Consider the following 25,993-nt stretch of genomic DNA (forward strand, 5'->3'; position numbering starts at 1 on the left):
CAGTAGAAAAATAAAATTAATCTTTAAATTTGAATAATTGCAAGGTCCCAATAGGGCTGTAAGTATAACGGATTGTTATGAATAAATGCAAGGAGGAATTCCTTTAATTTAATTTCAATTATCTATGCTGTCAAGGTAGACACTTTGGTTAAAACCAAAAGCAGGAACCTCAGAGGTAATGGGTGCGTGGGAAAAGGGGTAATACACATTGAATAGAAAGAACAAGCAATCCCACACCCTTGCCTTATAGTAGCTCTGCTCTAGTGCTCTTCTTCCCTCCTGACCTGTGCGCTGGGACGAAGTGACGTACCACCAGAATGATAACTTCCTTCCTCCTCCTCTCGATGAGACATGATGCTGATCGCTGATCGGAATGTGCGCCCGCGACGTCATGATATTCCTGAATGCACACCACGTGACGGGTCGCAGAACCCGATTTAACAACTGAGCAGCCTGTCAGATTTTTTAGCCTTCCCCGAAACGCTGCTGTTCTTTTATCAAGCGCTGCATGGATGTGATAGTGAGACAGAGCAGTGGTGGAGCCAAGCGCACCTCATGCGACCCTAAGAATTATGTGCCGGGGAAACCGGCCCTGTGCCCCCCCCACACTACGCCACTGAAGGGCAGAAGTCTGCCGAAAATCTTTAGTGGCTTGAAGGTAAAATTTAGGAGCACTCACAAAATCCTAATTATGCAAAAGACGTTCCTTCTGGGAAGAAGGGTTAGGACAAAAAAAGAAGGAACAACAATTTCCTGATTAATATTGCAATCAGACACTACCTTAGGGAGAAACTCCAGCTTAGTGCGAAGGACCTGCTTATCAGCATGAAAAATAAGGTAAGGGGAATCACACTGCAGAGCCGAAAGTTCGGAAACTCTGCGAACAGAAGAAATAGCAAGAAGAAACGAAACCTTCCAAGATAGTAATTTAATACTAACAGAATGCACCAGCTCAAATGGAGCCTGCTGCAAAACTCTAAGAACAAGGTTAAGACTACAAGGAGGAGCAACAGATTTAAACACAGGCCTGAACAAAAGACAGAACTGCCAGATGTTTATGCAGAAGAATAGACAGAGCAGAAATCTGACCCTTCAAAGTACTGACTGACAAACCCATCTCCAGGCCCTCCTGAAGAAAAGCCAAAATTCGAGGAACCCTTACTTTGTTCCAAGAAAAACCTTTTGAATCACACCAATGAAGGTATTTACATCATACCCTATGGAAAATTCTGCGAGTAACCGTTTAACAAACCTGAAGCATAGTATCTATGACTTTCTCAGAGAAGCCACGTCTAACCAAACATTGACGTTCAATCATCAAGCAGTCAGCTTCAGAGAAACCAGATTTGGATGAAGAAAGGGACCCTGAAGTAGAAGGTCCTTCCTGAAAGGTAACCTTTCACAGCGTAAGAGATGACATCACCAGATCCACAAACCAGATCCTGTGAGGCCATGCAGGAGCTATTATAATCACAGAAGCTCTCCCCTGTTTGATGCAAGCAATTACTCATGGAAGCAACACAAATGGAGTAAACAGGTATGCTAGATAGAAGCTTCAAGGAACCGCTAGAGCATCTACCAGAACGGCTTGAAGATCTCTTGACCTTGAACCGTACTTTGGAAGCTTGGCGTTTTGATGAGACACCATCAGATCCAACTCCAGAACCCCTCACCTGAGAGTTATTTTTGTGAAAACCTCTGGATGAAATGCCTGACTGCTTAGCAAATCCGCCTCCCAGTTGTCCACCCCTGGTATGTGGATGGCAGAGAGATGGCAATCATGAGACTCCGCCCACTGTAGAATGCGAGACACCTCCTTCATTGCCAAGGAACTCCGAGTTCCTCCCTGGTGACTGATGTAGGCCCCTGAGGTGATGTTATCTGAATGAAATCTGATAAATCGGATAAAGCTAGTTGAAGCCATGCTATTAAAGCATAGAAAATTGCTCTCAACTCCAAGATGTTTATTGGAAGAGATGACTCTTATGTAGTCCACAGACCCTGTGTTTTTTAAGAAACCCCAAACTCACAATCACCCAGGAAGGCCTCAGGAAGCATGTGCCCCGAGACAGATGGTCCTGTGAAACCCACCATAAGAGTGAGACTCTTGTTGGGGAATCCAAATTGATCTTCTGTGAGAGATCTGAGGGGTCCCCGTTTCATTGACTGAGCATGCATAGCTGCAGAGGTCTCAGATGGAACCGAGCAAAAGGAATGATGTCCATGGAGGCAACCATCAGTCCAATCACATCCATGCTGTGAGCCACAGATGGACAAATAGCAGACTGGAGAAACAGGCAAGAAACATGAAGCTTGGATTTTCTGATGTCCGCCAGAAAGATCTTCATAGACAGGGAATTTATGATTGTTCCCAAGAAACAAACCCTTATAACTGGAACAAGGGAACTCTTTCCCAGATTCACTTTCCACCCATGGGAACATAGAATAAACAACAACATCTCAGTATAAGATCTTGCTAGATAAAAAGATGGTGCTTGAACTATATTTTCATCTAGATAAGGCGCCACAGCAATATCCTGGGACATCACTACTGCCAGAAGAGCCCCCAGAACCTTTGTAAAGATTCTGGGAGCTGTAGCAAGGCCAAAAAAGGGCAAAAAACTGGAAATGTTTGTCCAGGAAGGCAAACCCTAGATACTGGTAATAATCCCTGTGAATAGGAACATGAAGATATGTGTCCTTCAAATCTATGGTCGTCATGAACTGACTCTTTTGGACCGAAGGAAGAATAGAACGGATGGTCTCTATCTTGAAGGACTTAAACCTGAGGAATTGCTTGAGACACTTAAAGTCCAGAATGGGATGAATAGTGCCCACCTTCTTGGGAACTACAAATAGATTTGAATAGAATCCTAGATCCTGTTCATCTAGAGGAACTGGAATAATCACTCCCATGGATGATAGGTCCTTTACGCAGTTTAAGAAGGCCTCTCTCTGTCCGCTGGGAGGACAAGATTTGAATCCTATTCTGTAACCATGGGAAACTATATCTATGGCCCAAGGATCCGGAACAGCGCGTATTCAAGCCTGCTGAAAAAAAGAAAGCCTGCCCCCCACTTGATCCACTACAGGATCGGGGGCGGCCCCTTCATGCTGATTTAGAATCAACAGAAGGCTTCTTAGCTTGCTTTCCCCTATTCCAAGGCTGACTGGACCTCCAAGAAGACTTGGATTGATCCGACTTGGAAGAGGAAGACTTCTGTCCCTTAAAGTTACGAAAGGAACAAAAATTAGAACTCTGGCGACCCTTAGGTCTATTCTTTTTATCCCGAGGTAGGAAAGAACCCTTTCCACCTGTGATGTCAGAAATCAAAAGCTTGGACTTGGATGTAACATCTGCAGACCAAGATTTTAACCAGAGAACTCTGCGAGCTAAAACAGTAAAACCAGAAATCTTAGCACCCAACCTAAGAACTTGCATGTTGGCATCACAAATAAAGGTATTGACTAGCTTGAGAGCCTTGATCCTGTCTTGGATCTCCTCTATAGTAGTCTCTTCTAGGATAAGATTAGATAAATCATTGCACCAATAAGATGCTGCCCCTCCAATTGCAGCAATACAAACAACAGGTTGCCACTGTAATCCCTGATGAATGTACATCTTCAAAAAAAGCCTCAAGCTTCTTATCCATGGGATCCTTGAAAGAACAACTATCTTCAATAGGAATAGTAGTTCTTTTAGCCAGAGTAGAGATAGCTCCCTCTACCTTGGACACCATGCGCCACAAGTCCAGAGTCAGCAACAGGAAACATTTTTTTTAAAAACAGGGGACATGGAAAAAAGAATCCATGGTTTATCCCATTCCTGAGTCATAATATCTGCCATATGGTCTGGAACTGGAAATACTTCCACAGATGAGGGTACATCATATACCCTATTAAGCTTACTAGTCCTCTTTGCATTCTCAGCAACAGATTCAGATTCTTCTAAAGTAGCAAGAACCTCCTTAAACTTAAATCTGAAATTAATCTCCTCTGAATCTCCAGAATGTGTCACTACAGTATCAGAATCTGACAATTCCCCCTTAGAAGTTACTGAAGAATCATCCTCATCAGATAATTGAGACACACCGACTAACGCAGCTTTAGCGGAGTCAGCCTTACTAACATCAATATGTTTAGATTTCCTCCTTTTGTTTATCAGAAACCTTTGGAAAAGCTGATAAAGCTGCAGAAATAGCAGAAGTAATCTGCGCAGCGAAATCCCCAGGTAAAAAAACACCCCCAGGAGTTTGAGAGGAACTGCTGGGCACTGCATGTGAAGCTTGGGAAGCTTGAGGGGAAACACAATAAGCATTTTTCAAATGAATCAACTTCAGTATTAGTGTCCATAATTGGGTATCAGTTCACAATTAACAAAAAAAATATAAAAATGCCAAATTAAGCTTATTTATATGAAGCAATAAAACATAAGCACATAAAACCCTCAGCTATGCTGAGGTCTTACCCCTCCAGAAGTTGCTATCCCACTAGCACAGAAAACCGGACACAACCGGAAGCAAAAAAACACCTCCTTGTTACCGGAAAAGTCCAAATCCACTTGCCACTGTAGATAGAAGAAAATGCAGCCTCCACACTCTGTGCGGCAAACTCTGATCTGAACAGAGAAGTCGAAAACAAGAAGTGCAGAGGAGCATTCATGTGACCGCAATAAAAAAAAAAACTTGCGCCAAGCAAAAATGACGAGAAAACCAACAGAAGCACAGCAAAAGTGATTGGACCAATAAGCTGAACTTAAAATTGATTGCAACAAGTAAGAAGTAAAACAAACACCTGTCAAACACTTCATACACTCTCCCATCTCTGAGCCCCCAATAAAAAAACAGAATTTATGCTTACCTGATAAATTACTTTCTCCAACGGTGTGTCCGGTCCACGGCGTCATCCTTACTTGTGGGATATTCTCTTCCCCAACAGGAAATGGCAAAGAGTCCCAGCAAAGCTGGTCACATGATCCCTCCTAGGCTCCGCCCACCCCAGTCATTCGACCGACGGACAGGAGGAAATATATATAGGAGAAACCATATGATACCGTGGTGACTGTAGTTAGAGAAAATAATTCATCAGACCTGATTAAAAAACCCGGGCGGGCCGTGGACCGGACACACCGTTGGAGAAAGTAATTTATCAGGTAAGCATAAATTCTGTTTTCTCCAACATTGGTGTGTCCGGTCCACGGCGTCATCCTTACTTGTGGGAACCAATACCAAAGCTTTAGGACACGGATGAAGGGAGGGAGCAAATCAGGTCACCTAAATGGAAGGCACCACGGCTTGCAAAACCTTTCTCCCAAAAATAGCCTCCGAAGAAGCAAAAGTATCAAATTTGTAAAATTTGGCAAAAGTGTGCAGTGAAGACCAAGTCGCTGCCTTACATATCTGGTCAACAGAAGCCTCGTTCTTGAAGGCCCATGTGGAAGCCACAGCCCTAGTGGAGTGAGCTGTGATTCTTTCAGGAGGCTGCCGTCCGGCAGTCTCATAAGCCAATCGGATAATGCTTATAAGCCAAAAGGAAAGAGAGGTAGAAGTCGCTCTTTGACCTCTCCTTTTATACCAGAATAAACAACAAAACAAGGAAGATGTTTGTCTGAAATCTTTAGTAGCCTCTAAATAGAGATTTTAGAGCACGGACTACGTCCAAAAATTGTGTAACAAATGTTCCCTTCTTTAGAAACTGGATTCGGACACAAAGAAGGTACAACTATCTCCTGGTTAATATTTTTGTTGGTAAACAACTTTCGGAAGAAAACCAGGCTTAGTACGCAAACCACCTTATCTGCATGGAACACCAGATAGTGCGGAGAACACTGCAGAGCAGATAACTCTGAAACTCTTCTAGCAGAAGAAATTGCAACCAAAAACAAAACATCTTCCAAGATAATAACTTAATTCTACGGAATGTAAGGTTCAAACGGAACCCCTTGAAGAACTGAAAGAACTTAGGATTTGTAAACAGGACTTGATCCTAACCAGAGCCTGAACAAATGCTTGAACGTCTGGCACAGCTGCCAGTCTTTTGTGAAGTAAAACAGATAAAGCAGAGATCTGTCCCTTCAGAGAACTTGCAGATAATCCTTTCTCCAAACCTTCTTGTAGAAAGGATAGGAATCTTAGGAATTTTTATCTTGGTTTTTCCATGGGAATCCTTTAGATTCACACCAACAGGATATATTTTTTTTCCAAATTTTTATGGTAAATTTTTCTAGTTACAGGCTTTCTAGCCTGAATCAGAGTATCTATTACAGAATCTGAAAACCCACGCTTTGATAAAATCAAGCGTTCAATCTCCAAGCCGTCAGTTGGAGGGAAACCAGATTCGGATGTTCGAATGGACCCTGAACAAGAAGGTCCTGTCTCAAAGGTAGCTTCCATGGTGGAGCCGATGACATATTCACCAGGTCTGCATACCAAGTCCTGCGTGGCCACGCAGGAGCTATCAAGATCACCGAGGCCCTCTCCTGATTGATCCTGGCTACCAGCCTGGGGATGAGAGGAAATGGTGGGAATACATAAGCTAGGTTGAAGGTCCAAGGTGCTACTAGTGCATCTACTAGGGTCGCCTTGGGATCCCTGGATCTGGACCCGTAGCAAGGAACCTTGAAGTTCTGACGAGACGCCATCAGATCCATGTCTGGAATGCCCCATAATTGAGTTATTTGGGCAAAGATTTCCGGATGGAGTTCCCACTCCCCCGGATGGAATGTCTGACGACTCAGAAAATCCGCTTCCAATTTTCCACTCCTGGGATGTGGAGCGCAGGACAAGTGGCAGGGAGTGATCCTCCGCCATTGAATTATCTTGGTCACTTCTTTCATCGCCAGGGAAGTCCTTGTTCCCCCCTGATGCTTGATATATGCCAACGGTCGTCATGTTGTCTGACTGAAACCTTATGAATTTGGCCCTTTGCTAGTTGAGGCCAAGCTCTGAGAGCATTGAATATCGCTCTCAGTTCCAGAATGTTTATCGGAGAAGAGACTCTTCCGAGACCATAGACCCTGGAGCTTCAGGGATTCCCCAGACCGCGGCCCCAGCCCACTAGGCTGGCGTCGGTCGTGACAATGACCCACTCTGGTCTGGCGGAAGCTCATTCCCTGTGACAGATTGTCCAGGGTCAGCCACCAACGGAGTGAATCTCTGGTCTTTTGAATCTACGTGTAATCGTCGGAGACAAGTCTGTATAATCCCCCATTCCACTGTCTGAGCATGCACAGTTGTAATGGGTCTTAGATGAATTCGTGCAAAAGGAACTATGTCCATTGTTGCAAACCATCAATCCAATTACTTCCATGCACTGCGCTATGGAAGGACGGAGTAACAGAATGAAGTACTTGGACAAGAGCTTAGAAGTTTTGATTTTCTGACCTCTGTCAGAAAAATCCTCATTTCTAAGAATCTATTATTGTTCCAAGAATGGAACTCTTGTTGACGGGGACAGAGAACTTTTTTTCTTTGTTCACCTTCCATCCGTGAGATCTGATAAAGGCTAGGGACGATGTCCGTATGAGCCTTTTGCTTTTGACAGGGACGACGCTTGAATCAGGATGTCGTCCAAGTAAGGTACTACTGCAATGCCCCTTGGTCTTAGAACCGCCTAGAAGGGACCCTAGTACCCTTGTGAAAATCCTTGGAGCAGTGGGGGCTAATCCAAATGGAAGTGCCATAAACCTGGTATGCTTTGTCCAGAAAAGTGAACTTTAGGATGATGTTCCCTTGTGGATAGGAATATGTAGGTACGCATGCCTTTAAATCCACGGTAGTCATAAATTGATTTTCCTGGATAGTAGGTAGGATCGTTCGAATAGTTTCCATTTTTGAACGATGGTACCCTGAGAAATTTGTTTAGGATCTTTAGATCCAAAATTGGTCTGAATGTTCCCTCTTTTTTGGGAACTATGAACAGATTGGAATAGAATCCCATTCCCTTGTTCTCTTATTGGAACTCGGATGTATCACTCCCCATCTTTAACAGGTCTTCTACACAATGTAAGAATGCCTGTCTCTTTATTTGGTTTGAAGATAATTGAGGACCTGTGGAACCTTCCCCTTGGGGGTAGTTCCTTGAATTCCAGGAGATAACCATTGAGAAACTATTCTAGCGCCCAAGGATCCTGAACATCTCTTGCCCAGCCTGAGCAAAGAAGAAAGATGCCCCCCACTAGATCCGGTCCCGGATCGGGGGCTATCCCATCATGCTGTTTTGGTAAGCAGTGGTAGGCTTCTTGGCCTGCTTACCCTTGTTCCAGCCTTGCATTGGTTTCCAGGCTGGTTTGGGTTGTGAAGTATTACCCTCTTGCCTTAGAGATACAGAATTAGAAGACTGGGTCCGTTTCTTGCGAAAGGGAAGAAAATTAGGGCTTATTATTAGCCTTAAAAGACCTATCCTGTGGGGAGGCGTGGCCCTTTCCCCCCCAGTGAAGTCTGAAAATAATCTCTTCAAATCAGGTTCTAAATAATGTTTTACCTTTGAAAGGAATGTTAAGTCAATTTTGCTTGGAAGACACATCCGCTGACCAAGACTTTAGCCAAAGCACTCTGCCGCGCCACGACAGCAAACCCTGAATTTTTCGCCGCTAATCTAGCTAATTGCAAAGCGGCAGTCTAAAACCAAAGAGTTAGCCAATTTAAGTGCTTGAACTCTGTCCATAACCTCCTCATACGAAGATTCTTTACTGGAGCGATTTTTCTAGTTCCTCGAACCAGAAACACGCTGCCCGTAGTGACAGGAACAATGCATGGAAATTGGTTGTAGAAGGTAACCTTGCTGTACAAAAATCTTTTTAAAGCAAACCCTCTAACTTTCTTATCATAGGACTCTTTGAAAGCACAACTATCTTCGATAGGGAATAGTAGTGCGTTGTTTAGAGTAGAGAACCCGCCCCCTCGACCCTGGGGACCTGGTCTGCCATAAGTCCTTTCTGGGGTCGACTATAGGAAGATAATTTCTTAAATATAGTGGGGTGGAACAAAAGGGTAATGCCGGGCCTTTCCACTCTTTATTACTATGTCCGCCCACCCGCCTTGGGTATAGGGAAAAGCGTCGGGGGGCACCGGAACCTCTAGGAACTTGTCCCATCTTACATAATTTCTCTGGAATGACCAAATTGTCACAATCATCCAGAGTAGTATAACACCTCCTTAAGGCATGTGCGCGGAGATGTTCTAATTTAAATTTAAATGTCACAACATCAGTGTTCAGCTTGATGAGAAATTTTCCTGAATTCTGAAATTTCTCCATCAGACAAAACCTCCCTCATGGCCCCTTGAGATTGGTGTGAGGGTATGTCAGAACAGTTATCATCAGCGGTCCTCTTGCTCTTCAGTGCTTAAAACCAGAGCAATCGCGCTTTCTCTGATAAGTAGGCATTTTGGATAAAAGATTTGCTATGGAGTTATCCATTACAGCCGTTAATTGTTGCATGGTAATAAGTATTGGCGCACTTGATGTACTAGGGGGGCGCACGCCTGTGTGGGCATAACTGGTGTAGACCAGTAGTGGATGATGTAGTATCATGTTTACCTCCCCTCATTTGAGGAATCATCTTGGGGCAATATCATTATCTGTTGCATTACTGTCCTTACTATTGTTTGACACTATGGCACAATTATCACATAAATTTAAATGGGAGGACACATTGGCTTTCATACATATAGAACATAGCTTATCTGAATGGTACAGACATGTTAAAACAGGCTTAAACTTGTCAACAAAGCACAAAAACGTTTTAAAATAAAACCGTTACTGTCACTTTAAATTTCAACTGAAAACACTTTATTACTGAATATGTGAAAAAGTATGAAGGAATTGTTCAAAATTCACCAAAATTTTCACCACCAGTGTCTTAAAGCATTAAAAGTATTGCACACCAAATTTCAGAGCTCTAACCCCTTAAATTAACGGAACCGGAGCCTTTTTTACATTTAACCCCTATACAGGTCCCAGAATGAGGCTCTGTCTATAACTAGAAAGGCCCCCATCTGAAAAAGGTGTCCAACACAGTGCCTGCCCGTTTTTCTAAACGTTCCCCAAGATTATAATTACCAATAATTAGTTAGAATCTGCATAATATGCCTAGTAAAGCAATTGTTTTAGCCCAGAAAAATGTCTACCAGTTTTTAAGCCCTTTTTGAATCCCTTTATTCTTTTATGTTTAACTAGAGAAAATGGCTTACCGGTCCCCCATGAGGGGAAATGACAGCCTTCCAGCATTACACAGTCTTGTTAGAAATATGGCTAGTCATACCTTAAGCAAGAAAGACTGCTACTGTTTCCCCCAACTGAAGTTACTTCATTCACTAACAGGTCCTGGTGTGGAAAACAGCAATCGATTTTAGTTACTGTCCTGCTAAAAATCATCTTCCTCTTACAAACAGAAATCTTCATCCTTTCTGTTTCAGAGTGTAAATAGTACATACCAGCACTATTTTAAAATAACAAACACTTGATAGAAGAATAAAACTTGCAAAAAAACTCTTAACCATCTCCGTGGAGATGTTGCCTGTGCAACGCGCAAAAGTGAGATGACTGGGGTGGGCGGACCTAGGAGGGATCATGGTACCAGCTTTGCTGGGGACTCTTTGCCATTTCCTGTTTGGGGAAGAGATATAGTGTAAACAAGGAGGAACGGATGCCCATATAGTAAGAATAAAAAGTTCTTTATTTCAAAAAGTAATTAAAAGTTGCAAATGGGGCAACAGTCAAGAAAACAGTGTAAGGACAGGGCGTGACACCTATGGCTTACATGTTTCGGCGCTTAGCCGTAATCATAGCCTCAGGGTGTGACAATTGGCAGTGAGTTTAAAAGAAGTACAATGCATGCTGGGTTGGTTAAAAGATACAAACAAAACAACGCCTATTTTACAACAACAGTAAAAAGCATTTGAAATTAACCCTAGATGCCGTGTAAGCTCGCAAAGCAACACCAAACCTAAAGATTGGATAGAAAGAGGGGGAAAGTGAGAGAAAGGGGCAAAGTAAATAGCCAATGAAAAATAATAATAATATATAACAGTATGGAAATAAGCCTAAGTGTATACTTAAGTAAAAAAAGCAATAAAGGACATAATGAAGTATAAGGCATGGAGCAAAAAGGACAAGGGCAGAAAACACAACCAAAAAATATATGTATGTATGTATAACCCTGACATATTGCTCAAGCATGTAATATAAATATAAATTATAACATGATTATTGATAATAATAATACAATCACTTTCTTATTAATAAGGGAGTATATAGTAAAATAAATTTACTCTCAATTTGAAAAATATATATATGGTTGCATGTGAGTGGTGATGGGATATTAAGGGACTCATGAAATTATTCCCAGAAGTTGATTAGATCATATTTTGAGTTTAAAAACCCAAGGGAGTCTGGTTTTGAAGGTAAAGATCCAGAACACCTCTCTTTTGGCCAGCGTCTCATCTAGTTACCTCCTCTATTAGGAATTTTAGCTTTTTCTATAGCTGCCCATCTAAAAGTGGTCTAAAACTGCTTTTATGTTTAGTGGACAAAGTGTTGGACCAATGGGGTAGACGATTTCCCTTTGGATATGGTAGAAAATGTTCCCTAATTCTAGAGTTGACATCCCTAGAGTCAACCCTATGTATTGCACCTTGCACGCTGTGCACAAAATTAGGTACACACCCACATAGGTACTCTTTGACAGTTAAGACATGTCTTAATGGGATAAGTCTGACCAGTGACTGTAGAGGAGAATGTAGGAGTAGTAAGGACATAGTCACAGGGCTTGCATCTGCGGTGGCCCACATTTATACATCCCCAAATGTTGTAACCATGAGCGGTAGAATTTTGTGTTTGTTTGAGTTGTGTAGGGGCCAGGATAGATGCAAGCGTGGGGACACTTTTTATAGGAACATCTGAACCATTTTTAACCGTCTCTTGTAATTTATCGTCGCGGCAAGTAAGGGGAAATGTTTTCTTGGATAATGGTGCAGATCTGTGAACATTGTTCACTGAAAGTCGTCACAAAGTGGACTTTATTGTGAATCTCAGAACACTTATTTGGTTTGTCACATAACAAGGTTGTTTCTGTCCATTTGTCTACCTTTGTGTCTGGCTGTTTTTTTATATGTGTGCGAGTGTAACTTTCTATCCCTTAAGCCTCTTTTCAAGACTATTAGCCTCCTTGATGTAATCCGATGTCAAACTGCAATTCCCTTTTTAAGCGGACAAATTGTCCCTTAGCTACTGCAGAAGCAGTATTAGACGGATGACAACTGACGCATGCAGGAGGGTATTGGCCTGTAATAGGCTTACGGTAAAACTGTAGTGTGTATAGGTCCCTTGGCATCTCCAGTGAGAGTCAAGTCTAGGTAGTTGATGGACCTAGAGTCTGAGACAAAAGTAAAGCAGAGACTAAGGTCATTAGTGTTGAGATATTCTACAAAAGAAGGAATTTGTGTTTTCGGTCCAGACCATATCAATAAAAGGTCGTCTATATATCTCTGATAAAAACAGATAGACGATTTGAAAGGATTACCATCTCCAAAGATGTGGTATTGTTCCGATTTCCCAAGGTATAAGTTGGCATACGAGGGGGCATATTTGGCCCCCATCGCCGTACCACATCTTTGGAGAAAGTATTTACCTTCAAAGGCGAAAAAAATACCCACAAGTAAGGATGACGCCGTGGACCGGACACACCAATGTTGGAGAAAATGATGCCTCTTTTCATATAAAAGCAGTGCCCCTAAAACAGATTTAAATACTTTCCACAAGGATTTAACCCCTATAGTGCCGGTACCTTCAAACCTAGAAAGGAAAACACTTAAATGTGGATCCTGCTCTGTCAGGCAGGAGCTGTTTTCTGAGGTGCGGCAGCTTCACCATATCTACCAGGAACCTATAGAAAAGAAAGAACATAGTAACCAACTCTGGGCTTTCTATAATAGGGGTAGAAATTAATGTTAGAAGGTTTAAGCAAAGATTACCTCGCGCCGTCTTCTAACAGCTAAAAGTCAATATTACTCTAACCAAAGAGATTGACATGGACACAGCATAGCCCCAATCCTTGTTTGCAGGAAAAAGTACCCATTAAAAGGATTCAAATCTTCAGACACCATCTTTGCCATCCTCCTGTGATCAAGGCAAAGAGAATGAATGGGGGTTATGGGTAAGGAAGTGATACTCAAAGTGAAGGCAAACTTTGATGAATGAAAGCCCATTTTTTTAAAATATCTATTAAAAACAGGGGCACTTTCATTCATCAAAGTTTAGAAGGCAGACGTTTTGATTAAAAACGTACATATGTTTTTTTCACAGCCAGAGCAGCTTCCCCCACCCGGAGATCCTCCCTTCACACAACATCCAATGACTAATCCAGCTTCCTCCAATCACGGCATGGACTCAGGCAATGACTACCCTGGGGGGAAAGCCATGATTGGAGGAAGCTGGATTAGTCATTGATGGCGTGTGAAGAGAGGATCTCCGGGTGGGGGACGCTGCTCTGGCTGTGCAAAGAAAGAGAGGTACATTTTTAAATTGAATTGGCTGCTTTTGTAAACTTTGATGAATGAAAGTGCCCCTGTTTTTAATAGTATTTTAAAAAAACGGGCTTTCATTGACCAAAGTTTACCTTCACTTTAAACAGCTCTGTTGGGTGCTCTTTGCCGCCTCCTGCTGGCCAGGAATGAATATCCCACTAGTAAATAGAATGTTTTTGTGGACTCTCCATGCCATTGGAAAGAAAAGTGTGCAAAGACAACCCAAGTAGCTGCCTTACAAATCTGAAAGGCCCAAGAAGAAGCTACTGCGCTAGTGGAATGAGAAGTAATGCGCTCAGGGGGAGTTTTCACCACAACTAAATAAGCACTGCAAAATTAAAGCTTTAAGCAAAAACTGCCAAAGAAAGTTTAGAAACCCTCCTAGCTAAAGTTATAGCTAGAAGAAAAAACTTTCCAGGACAAAAGCTTAAGGTCTACTCTAAACCATGCATCAGCTAAAAAGAAAGTTTGGAGAACCCTCCTTAATATTAAGAAGGAGAAGAATCTGGACAAATAACTAGTTTAATTCTGATTAGAGTTTGAACAAAGGCCTGAAAATCAGGAATATTTAGCAATTTTCTTACAAAACAAAACCAAAAGATAAAAAAGTCTGACCCTTAAGCGAAAAAGCTGCAAACCTTTATATAAACCTTCCTGCAGGAACTCAAGCACATAAGGAATTCTAAAAGAATTCTAGCGAAAACCTTTATGAGAACACCATGCAAAAAAAGGTTTTCCAGACCCTTATGGTCTGGTAACAAGTTTCCTAGCCTGACTAAGCCTTAAGATAGAAGATCCTTTCTTAGAAGCAGCCAAGGCAGGAGGACACAGAATTGCTGAAGCTTGTCCCTACTTGATTCTGGCTATCACTCTGGATAGCAATACAAATCGAGGAAAAATTTAAATTAGGCTGAACAACCAGGGAACCACTAGGGCATCTATCAGACCCAAGGGTTCAGGGCCTGGCATGATACTGAGGCAGTTTGTAAATTCAAATGAGAGGGCCCATGAGATCTATCTTTGCTAGACCCCAAGCATCTCAAAATTTGGTCAAACACTTCTTGATTCAGAAACCATTACCCTGGGTGAAGAGACTGGCAACTAAGAAAGTGTGCCTCTCAATTTTTCACACCCGGAATGTGGATGACAGAAATCATGCAATGATTACACTCTGCTCAACTGATTATGTGGGACATTTTCCTCATCACTAAAGAATTGTGAGTCCTTCCCTGATTTACAAAAGCCACTGCTGTGACATCATCTGAAATAAATCTCAGAAAAGATTTGTGCTGGAGGTCAGGCCCACTCTGCAGAGCACTGAAGATTGCATAGAGGGGGAATCTTTCCTGAGCCTTAGATAGCCGAAAGACATGAAAAAGCCCAGCAGATCTAAGCATATACTTAGATTTCTTTTCCAGGGGCAGAAAAGTTCCCTTTCCCCCTGTGACTATGCCAATGAGAGCATCAAGCCCAAGCAGAAATTTACCCTGGAAAGGGAGAGACCACAGTCTGTGCTTAGAAACTATAATCAGCAGACCAAGACTTAAGCCACAAAGCTCATCTAGCTAAAACAACTAATGCAGCATCTCATCATTAATCCAAATCATTTCTACTGATGCACCCCAAATTGTCATGGACTAACTCCAAATACTCACATAAAAAGAAATATAGCATCTGTTGCTGCTGCACTGAGCAGGGATTGGTTCAATCTGTTGTGCCCTCTGTCAGATTTGCTTCTTGTCCATCCTTTGTCTGTTTGCCCAGTGTGTCAGCCACTCACCTTGAGGTTCCTCTCGTTTATATGCTACATCACTGTCCATTTTGCTATGAATCGAGTCCCCAAGCTTGAAACCTACTGCACAACAGTATACAGAAGGGAATGCCAGCACCACCATTCTATGTGGTGAAAGTGAGGCACTGCAAAAAAATTACAACTGCATTCACTTACAGAGGATCTATACCTTGTATTGGCATCTCATCCTACTGGCCACTCCTAGAGAAGAGGTCCTTCCCTTAAAAACCTCTGCAGCTCACACTAACAAAATTGCTTGGATATTACTGACAGTTTCTCCAGTTTCCAGCTCCTGTTTGCTTGTATCTATGTCATTATCCGATTCCCTGATCTCTGCCTGTTTTCTCTAGACTTTGTCCCCCTGCTTGTTCCTTTTGTATTGAAGTCTTGTTTAGAACTTGTCTTCCTGTGTAAAACCTGCACTTAACCCTTTCACGCCCCATGGGACGGCAGGGAACATTCTAACTGTTTTGGCGTCCTGCACCTTCTTGCTTAAAATAAACAAAAAACATTCACCATTGTAGGCAGTCCGCCAAGATTCGATCCCAGCATTGGAATTGCGAGATCGTTGCTTCCGTTTCCTTCTTACTGTTTATGATCAGAAAGAAGTTCTGATGTAAACACTGGCACCCATCCTGAAGGGTTAAAGGATCCCCTATGAAATCCTTCATTTTTCTAGCTAAAAGATACTTAAAGAGGAACCTTCCTCCAAAGGCATATTGTTATAACCCCGGTGAGAGTAGCAATAGCTGCATCTACCATAGGAACAGTTTCCCAAATCTCTTTATTAATAGAAGGAAGAGGAAGAGGAAACAGATTTAAACTTCCATTCCTTAGAAATAAGTAAAAAAATGTAATCAGGCAAAGCAAAAAAAAGAAAGGCTGCTAGGTATTAATCCTCTTAAAGGGCTGCTGAACTGCTACAGGAAAATCCTCCACCTCTAAAGAAATTAAAACTTCCCGCAAATAAAAGCATGAATATGCTCAAGACCTGAAATTAAAGTAGTCCAACCTCTTCCACAGTAGTAGGGCCCTGAGACTCAGAGAGACTATCTCAGAAATAGAGTTCTGAGAGGTCAGAAGACCACTTCTATCATCAAAGGGTAACTTAGAGTGGCTGCTCCTAAACAGAAGTCCCTGATGATCTAAAGTCCAAAGAGGATCACCTTAAAGTACTTGCAAACATCTGCTCTTAACACCACTTTAGGCAAGCAATCTAAAACCTCACTATATAGCAGAGCGCATACAATCCATACGTCTTGGAGAAAGTTCAGATGAACTATCCTGGGAGAAACTTTAAATTGCGTAAAATCACTTTTGCAGTAAACCTAGTTTACGATTAGAAATAGAATCATCAGTGTGGAGGGGGGTGGGGAGGCACACCTGAGAATCCTTCCAAAGTAAAACAAACTGGAAGGTATTAAAGTATCAGAAGGTCTGTCTCCCTTCTAGACCATCAGCTAAAGCGACCCAGAGACCTGAGATGCACCAGTTTCCTCCATAGTACCAGAAAAGAAATACCTTAATTATCAGAGATAGACTAAAGAAAATAAGCAGTATAAATCACACAAATAGTGTAGCCCGAAGGGAAGAAAAGGTGCAATGTAATACTGATTAATCCTCAAGATAGAAACAGTAACAATAATAACGTTAAATATGCACCAAGAAACTGTGCAAAACAGTAAAATGCTTAATAGCATATAACAGCACATTAAGGGTTAAAAGAAATGTGTTACCCCAAAGTTGAAACCAAGCTCTGTTGATGAGTGTGCGTTACCACCTCCAATGGTCCTGAGAGCATTCCTTACACACTGAATAGGTTACAGCAACACAGGAACGGATTATATCACAAAAAGCCATGAACAAAGCCAAGCTAAATTATTAACCTTAGCCAACACCTGTCGCTAGCAGTGAATGCTAAAGCCAGAACCCAAACAAGAACAAGAAGAAATTAGCACACAGGTGAAGGAAAATATACTATGTACAGCTCAGAAGCAACTGAGCATGCTAAGCAAACAGTGCTAAATTTAAAGCAACCTTAAAAAAAAAAAAAAAAAAATAGTTGTAAACTGATAGTATTCCGTGTGTGATGTACAAATATATGTCCACATACTATGTGAAGCATGTGTTACATGTTTATACTAATAGCTGTTGGGGTTAGATTAGGCAAATACTTACCTCTCAGCACCTTCGTCCACTGTGTTTACCTCAGCTGTAGCAAGTTGCTTCCAGTAGATAAGCCCACCCATGGCAGTGCAAGCATGATGTCAAGGATCTAAATAAATAACAGCATCTACAACCCAAGGGATTGGTGGACAAATCCACATTTCACCTGGAGAGTGCTGTGGGATCCACAAGGAGCAGCTCACTATAGGACCAGAGGATTGGTGGACAAGTCTACATTTCACCTGGGTAGGGCTGTGGATCCACAAGGAGCAGCTCACTGTAGACCAGGGGTGGGTTGTACAAGTACACATTTCACCAGGGATATTGTAACAAACAGCAAACCGTTTTCCTGTCTGAGCACACGTCTTCTCAGTGTCAGCTGGAGTGCTGTTACTCCAAAATGTAACAAGCTGAAATAAAATGTTGAGAGGCTAGCTCACCACAAGCCCCTTAATGAGGCACTGAACGTTAACACAGTGCTTCAATAGAGACCAGGGGTAATAGAGCCATGGGACTAAACTTAGCACCTGAACTCTCTTTAGTACGTTTTTTAATTTGAATATCAAAGAAAAACATACCTTTGTAAAAGTTTAGTCTCGCCATCCCAGACAAATACAACTTGCAAAAATTACTTAATGCAGATCTTCTGATAGCAGAGGTATTCAGGTAAAGGTAATCTAAGTCAGACAGTCAAAGTCTCCCAGTGATCAACAGTACAAAATCATTAAATGGCTGCATAGTAAAAAAACAAGCTAAAGTTAATAAATCAAATCCTTCCAAACAAAAGGTTAAACAGAGGCACAGTCAGGGGAAGCAGAAGTCAAACCAGTAATCAAAATAGTAATTGCCAGAATAAGAGCCATCAACTAAATGCACAAGCAACCACATGCTACAAACACAGAGCTAACACAGACCAATGCCATTAAGGCATAATTTATATTCTAGGCCGTCCTTAATGGTACAGTATGCCTAACTGCAGCAGAGACAGAAATCGCCCCTCTTTGCCAAATACCTGTTTATGACAAATCAGTCTGACTAAGAAAAGAACTTTCATTGCCTGGCCAATAACTCCTTGTCTAAACGATCTGAGGCATAAAAGTAACCTGTGTAAAGGGGTACATTCCCCTTTCAACCAATGAGATGTGCAATTAGCTTTCACCTCACTCCTCTACAAGCAGGCAAAAGAAAATGACTGACAATCATGGGAAGTGGAGGGAATTAAATCTCTGGTGTGTTGAGGTATCTTTTGCCTTCTCCTCCTAGGGGTCAGGAAGAGTATTTCCCACATGTGATCGACCATCTGACGAAAGAGATTACATGCTCTAACTAAATAACCATATGTAATTTTTCACCTATTTATGTCCCTGTAAGTCTGCAAGCATCAATATAATATTAAAATAGGGCTTATAGTGTTCGTTTATTTTCCATTTGATTATTTATGAATACAATACCTAGGATCATCTTGATTCTCCTAGTTTAAAAAAGAGAAACTAAATTACAAGGCTTCTCTATTTTTGTTGTAATACAACTAAAATGTAATGAATTAATATTTTTAACCCAGTAGGAACATTGTGACTGTTTCTTTAGGTTTGAGCATTTAATTAGATAGTTATCAGTTTAATAACCTTGTAATTGGTATTCATGCAAGCTATTTTGTGCAGATAAGTTTGAACAAAACCTTCCCAGATATATATCAGATTGCTGTTCCAGAGCCTAGGTATGATTTTCAACAAAAATACCAATAGAACCAAACAAATTAGATAATAGAAACTGGAAAATTGCGTGATCTATCTGAATGATGAAAGTTTAAATTTCTGTCTTCACAGTCCCTTCAAATATTTTGGAAAATGTAATACTCATTTACCTCCAGTAGATCCTTCCCAGCTGGTGTTGCTCATCTTTTCAATATATTTCTTGTAATTTGCATCAATACACTTTTCTCTGATGAGCTTTCAAGAGTGATTGAATTACAGCAACATATCTGTCATATGGAGCCCCAATTGATAGGTCTGCCATGATATCACACACAACCTGAATTGTCATGTTTGTGCCTTTCACACCCTGAATAAAGAAAGGAAAAAATAATAAATTAGGAAAGGGGCTATTTGGACACAGCATAAAGTAAGCAATAAAACTGCCATCAAAGTTTGTTGAAAATGCTACATTTATCCGGCAAAAATGGTCATTCTGAAGGCTGCAACTATTCTACATCCCTGGTGCATATGCCTAATTCTTAGACCTTGAAGGCCCACCTCTAATCTGAAAGCATTTTGACAAATTTTTCACCACTAGAGGGCATTAGTTCATGTGTTTCATATAGATAACATTGAGCTTACGCACGTAAGGTTACCTAGGAGTGAGCACTGATTGGCTAAAATGCAAGTCTGTCAAAAGACTGAAATAAGTGGGCAGTTTGCAGAGGCTTAGATACATGGTAATGACAGAGGTAAAAAGTGTATTAATATAACTGTGTTGGTTATGCAAAACTAGGGAATGGGTAATAAAGGGATTATCTATCTTTTTAAACAACAAAAATTCTGGTGCCAACTTTCGCTTTAAATAATTGCACAAGTAAAAAACTATACTGAACTAAAACTATATAAACTGCTAAATATAACTATTTATTACCTGTGGCTGTTACATACTGTAAACAAAAATATTTTTTTACAACAAAATTACCACAGCAGGGGGAGGGCAAATTTAAACTTTTATTAAAACAGAAAATCTTTCGTATTTTTCAAAGTAAACCCCTTAGTGACCAGACCATTTTTCAATTTTCTTACCGTTTGGGGAACAGTGTTATTTTTACATTTCTGCAGTGTTTGCGTTTAGCTGTAATTTTCCTCTTACTCATTTACTGTACCCACACATTATATACCATATTCTCGCCATTAAATGGACTTTCTAAAAATACCATTACTTTCATCATAGTCTTAATAATTTACTATAAAAAAATATAAAATATGAAGAAAAAATTAAAAAAAAACACACTTTTTCTAACTTTTGACCCCCAAAATCTGTTACAACATCTACAACCACCAAAAACATCCATGCTAAGTAGTTTCTAAATTTTATAGTAACAAAAACAAAAATAAAAATCAGTGCGCCAAAGGTCGTATTGCTAGTGCATGCATGACATCAAAAAATAAAATAATGATTATAAATCAAATAAAATAAAAAACTTTCTTTAAGTCAGTGGATGCTAATAGTTATTTGAACTATAAAAGCAATCATCATCTACCATGGAAGAAAAACATCCCTTATAATCAATTCTGCAGGATTCGCAGGAATTGCACTGACTTAGAAACTTTTGATGATCAGGCTACTATATTGAAAAAGAGGTTCCTTGAGAAAACACTACCCCAAAGATCTGCTAGAAAAAAGTTACACGAGTGCGAGAAACAAATACAGAGAGGAAATTTTTATTAAGAAAAAGAAAGACACTTTAGTTAAAAATTAATGAATCTGGAAATCAGGAATGTTAGATTTATAACACAATATAGCAATAATCATAATAGGGATCAATAAAATTTTAGGTAAATATTGGCACATTCTGACAGGGGACCCTCTCTAGAGGGGACAGTATAGGGAATTCGCCAGTTTGTACATGTAGACGGGCCCAACATTAAAAACATGTTGGCTCCTAGCAAGATTGTAATGAAGAAGAGTCTCCCAGCTGGCAACAAGAACATTAGATTATAATACTAGATATGGCAATAGAATCCTGGGTAAACCGGGTTTTTTTAAATGCAATAGGGCCAAACTGTGGTCTTTGTGAACACACGAATAGTAAGAGAACTGAATTTGTATCATATGTTAGTAAGGAAAAATTTTGCATTAAAACACACTTTACGTGCGATTCAGCGTTTGTAGTCTACATGCTAGAGTGTAGCTGTGGGGTACAGTATGTGGGGAGAACCTCAAGACCCCTTAAGAAAAGATGGGGTGAACACAAGAGGAATATCAGTAAGAATATTTTAAAACCATAGTGCCCTAGACACGTCAACCCATTGTCATGTTGGTGCATTCGTTTTGCATTTTTACACTAGAGCAGGTTAACCCCAAATGGGGTAGAAATAGATATTTGCATTTAAGACAAAGGGAGACATTCTGGATATGGAAACTTCGTACCTTGTCTCCTGGCGGGCTTGAATGCAAATATTGATATGGCTGCTTTTAACTGAAGATTTTTTAGGACCTGATAGGATTTTTTTTTTTATATATATATAGTGCGCTCATCAGACAAGGGAAGGTTCGATTGTGGTTCTTGATAGAGACACCTATTGTACAAGAAGCTTTTCGCCAATTAAGGAACCAGACAATTTTACCCCCTTGCCTGCTGACCCCACTTCTCTATACAAACGAGAACTATGGAGCATTTTGGATGATGGTTTGGAGGATGGGCACTTTGATTCTGACACCTTTGACTATCTATGTGTTGATCACCCAGTAGTGCCCATCTTCCCACCATCTTCCTAAAATACACAAGTCCCTCACTGAAGTAAAGGGGACGCCCCATTGTTAGTGGGATTGGCTCATTAACTGAACATGTATCTCAATGGATGGATGGAATCCTCCAACCATTTGTACAGTCCCTAAAACAGCTATCTTGGTGACACGAAAGATGTCATAAAGATACTTGAATCAAAGGAATGGAACTTTGGTATTTTCAGATGGGCCACAATTGATGTGGTTGCTTTGTATTCCTCCATCCCCCCATGAGGAAGGCTTACAAGCAATTTCTTTTTTCCTTAGGAACTACTCTGAGTTCAATTCGAAACTTTCAAGATTACATTCTGAGAGTGCACTGCGTTTCCTGCTTACCCACAACTACTTCAAATTTGAGGGGGAGTTCTATCTTCAGAGGTGTGGGACAGCTATGGGGGCAAAGTTTGCCCCCTCCTATGCCAACCTATTCATGGGTTGGTGGGAGCTGTCCCACATCTATGGTGATAGTAACTCCCATAGACAACAGATCCATTATTATGGACGCTATATTGATGATCTTCTCCTCATTTGGGAGGGTGGGAGCGCAGCATTCTCAGAATATGTTGATGCCTTAAAATACCAACACAGTTGGTATACATTTTACCTCTGTTTTTAAGTGATAACACCATTCATTTTTTGGACATCACTTTGGAAGGCACTAAACAAGGAAAAATATCTGCAGTATCTATCGGAAACCGACAGCAGGTAATGCACTGTTACATGCTAGCAATTGCCACCCTCGACATGTACCGTTTGCAGTAGCAAAGGGACAGTTTGTCAGGGTTAGGAGAAATTGTACCCAGTAATGATACCTTTTGTGAACAATCACTTGAACTAGGTAACTTGTTGAAAAAAGCGTGTCTATTCAAGTCATGTTGTCCTCAAGGCTAGGGAACAGGTCTCAAAACTTGACAGAGATACCCTTATACAGGGACCCCCTAGAGAAACCGTTTCTGATACACATCATGGTGTTACTTTTGTAAAAGATTTCAGTACACAGTACACTGAAATATGTAAGATTGTTTAAGAAACATTTTAATTTCCTTTCAGTGGATGACAAACTTTGAGGACTGTGTCAGAACTGGCCTTAGGTTGTTCGTATCGGAGAGCCAAAACTTTGGCAAACGTTTTGTCACCATTCATCACTACCTGATTCCAATAGACGACCAGTTCTTGGCTAATACATAAAGGCCTATTCAAATGTAGGCAGAAATGTCGAGTCTGAGTATATCATGGTGTCTAACATCTTCAAATCAGAGATACGGGTGACACGTTTCCAATTAACAGCTGTTTGAAGTGCACCTCAACCTATGTGGTGTATCTTCTTACCTGTATACTTTGTCACCTGCAATATGTAGGTTTAACTACCAATGAGGTAAAGGTTCGTATCGTAACCATTTATCCACCATTCAAGCAGGTGAAGCAAGTACAACACTAGTTAAACATTTGCGCGTTGTGATAACAAAGACATCAGTAGTTTAAGATGGCAGGCAATAGAAAGGGTGTTATGCCCACCACGAGGGGGCGATCGGGATCGTTTGCTGCAGAAGAGGGAGATGTATTGGATTTTTAAGCTTCAAACTAGAGTACCTCTGGGCTGAATTCAGAATATGACCTGATAAATTTTTGGAAATAAGTGGTCATTCCTTACATCTCCCTTCTCCTGCAGAACAAGATCTCTTGATCATGTGCACTAATTGCACATGTATCCATAATCTAACATCTTATTATGAATCTTATACACCCCATTTTTCTTCATAATTACAAAGTTTCTATATATAATAGGGCTAAAGTAACCTTTAAGCTACATCTTCTTTGTAATCTATTGTCTGCTTATTCTACGAAATTCATCTAAAATTTATGTAATTCATAAAGTTTGTAGAATGGATGTAATGCAATAAAACTGGTTGATTTTATTAGCAGAGTTTTTTGGAGCAAATGAACCTTGTCATTTATTGTGTTCTTTTGTTCATCTAACAAGTTTATTGAACTTTGGTATTATGTTTATCTTTAGTATACATTGTTCTAAATCTAGAGTATATTGTTCAATGTTTACCCGTATCTTTTACTTTCCTTGCAAATACAAATTTATGCCTAGTAGTTTTTTAACACTTAGGGCTGTGTCTATCTATAAGATTTAAACAAGTTATTAACTTTCAATTATTAATAACTTAAGTCCAGATGGGGGCCTCAATGTTTATAGGCATATACAGGGTTAAACAACCCTTACAGCCATATCTTGTTAATCAATAGGTTTTTTAACCAATAGACTATTCTCATTTGCCTTAAATAGGTTGATTGAGTTTTAAACTGCAGCTATGATTACGCCCTGAGTTGGCGAAACATGTCAGCAGCAGCCGTTTTTCAAGTATGCAGTGTGAACTTCACATGATCGTGTATTACATGGATTTTTAAAAGAAATAAAAATCAGAGTCTTGGAAATTGGAGAAGTTGTCTATTAGTTATACTTTATATACCCCACACACAACTCTCATCTACTTGAGTATATGTCACTGTTTACATTTGGGAGTGCCCACTGTGCCAGTCATCTTTAATAGGTACTGGCACTGAAATACTATTATTTACAATTACAATTACAAGTATGTTGCATTTAGACAGCGTATATGTGGACACTATAGGGGGCCTAATTACAGAGGAGTTCTATATACAGATATATAATTTTTGGTTTTAGGTAAACTGCATTAGTATGTGCAATATGGGTAAATTGATACTTAATTATTCATTTTTTAGACAGCGTATATGTGGACACTATAGGGGGCTTTATTACAGAGGAGTTCTATACACAGTTATAATTTATTAATTTTCTATTAATAATAATAATAGGGATAGCTTTATGGCTTGATGACCTCTATCCCACTAACGACCAATTTAGAGAGCGGCTTACCATTTTATTTTTATATTCTACCATATATTGCCTGTTATGAGGGATCTGAGTGTGCTATTTTTGATTATAATTCTTTATTATATTTTTATATTATTTAATTTCCAGTTATACATTTACTGTATATTAGATTGCAAATCCTAAATATTTATACCCACCAATAATTTTTCCCCTGCGCTATATATATATATATTTTATTGTATGGCCACATCCATCTATGGACACTACATTGAGTTCTTTAACCGAGGGCCACTCCGTGTAGGTTACTCCTATATACACTTGCCCATTTTTGATATAGAGGGTTTTACAATATTATAATATTACCACACCTTCCCTGCATCTATAGATTTATTAGGATGAGTACCTATGAAAAACATATTCAGTGCAGATTGAGGATGTTTAACCTTTTTTATATATACTTTTAAATATTTATCTTTGAGTACATTGCAATCAGATTTTTGTATATGTATATTTTTGGATGATGATTTTGTATGCAGTCATGTTACTATGTAATGACTAACTAGGAATTTTAGTTTGAATAGTCCATTTGTGATTTTTGCATTGCATCACTGTGGATGTTTTACATTTCTCCCGATTATTATACATTGTGTTATCTACATGGAGGATTGGTTTTTAATGTTAGTCTGTATATTTTAATTATGTTTTATGTGCATGCGCTGTAGCAGTAGGTATGTCCGATCTGGCAGTTTTTATCATGCTACAACACATATTTGGTCATACTAAATAGCGTCAGAACACTGGCTGGGTAATGTTAACTGATCCCAGCTAGATTGTAATAACAATATTATTGTGAGGGCCATGCTTAAGAGGTATGTCCAGCATTTAGCACCCGATTGGTGCTCCAGACAACAATCTGATTTCCAGAATTCAGACACACCTACACGCAAGCGCAGTTTGACTTTCAAGACGCCGGTTAGGGTGTTATAAGTTCGTGGCTACTGTGTTTGTATTATACACATTTGCACCTGAGGAAACGGTCACGTACAGACCGAGAAACGTTGTGCTCAAAGTCTTTTTTATTTGATTTTAGACTTTTGCCACAAACTTTATTTTAATCTATCTTTACCTTTACGGTATTATTGCCCAGTACACACTATTTCC

At 40.2% G+C, this 25,993-nt stretch overlaps 1 protein-coding gene across 1 annotated transcript in view; it reads right to left on the minus strand.

The window, feature by feature from the left end:
• The window catches only part of LOC128656199 (putative serine protease K12H4.7), a 655,842-nt gene that overhangs the window by 149,648 nt on the left and 480,201 nt on the right, over positions 1-25,993 (minus strand). Inside the window, 2 exon segments of the mRNA XM_053709971.1 lie at positions 19,346-19,421; positions 19,423-19,542. Coding sequence (XP_053565946.1) covers positions 19,346-19,421; positions 19,423-19,542 — 196 coding nt within the window.

The sequence above is a fragment of the Bombina bombina genome, chromosome 4, assembly GCF_027579735.1.
Source record: "Bombina bombina isolate aBomBom1 chromosome 4, aBomBom1.pri, whole genome shotgun sequence".
NCBI classification, from domain to species: domain Eukaryota; kingdom Metazoa; phylum Chordata; class Amphibia; order Anura; family Bombinatoridae; genus Bombina; species Bombina bombina.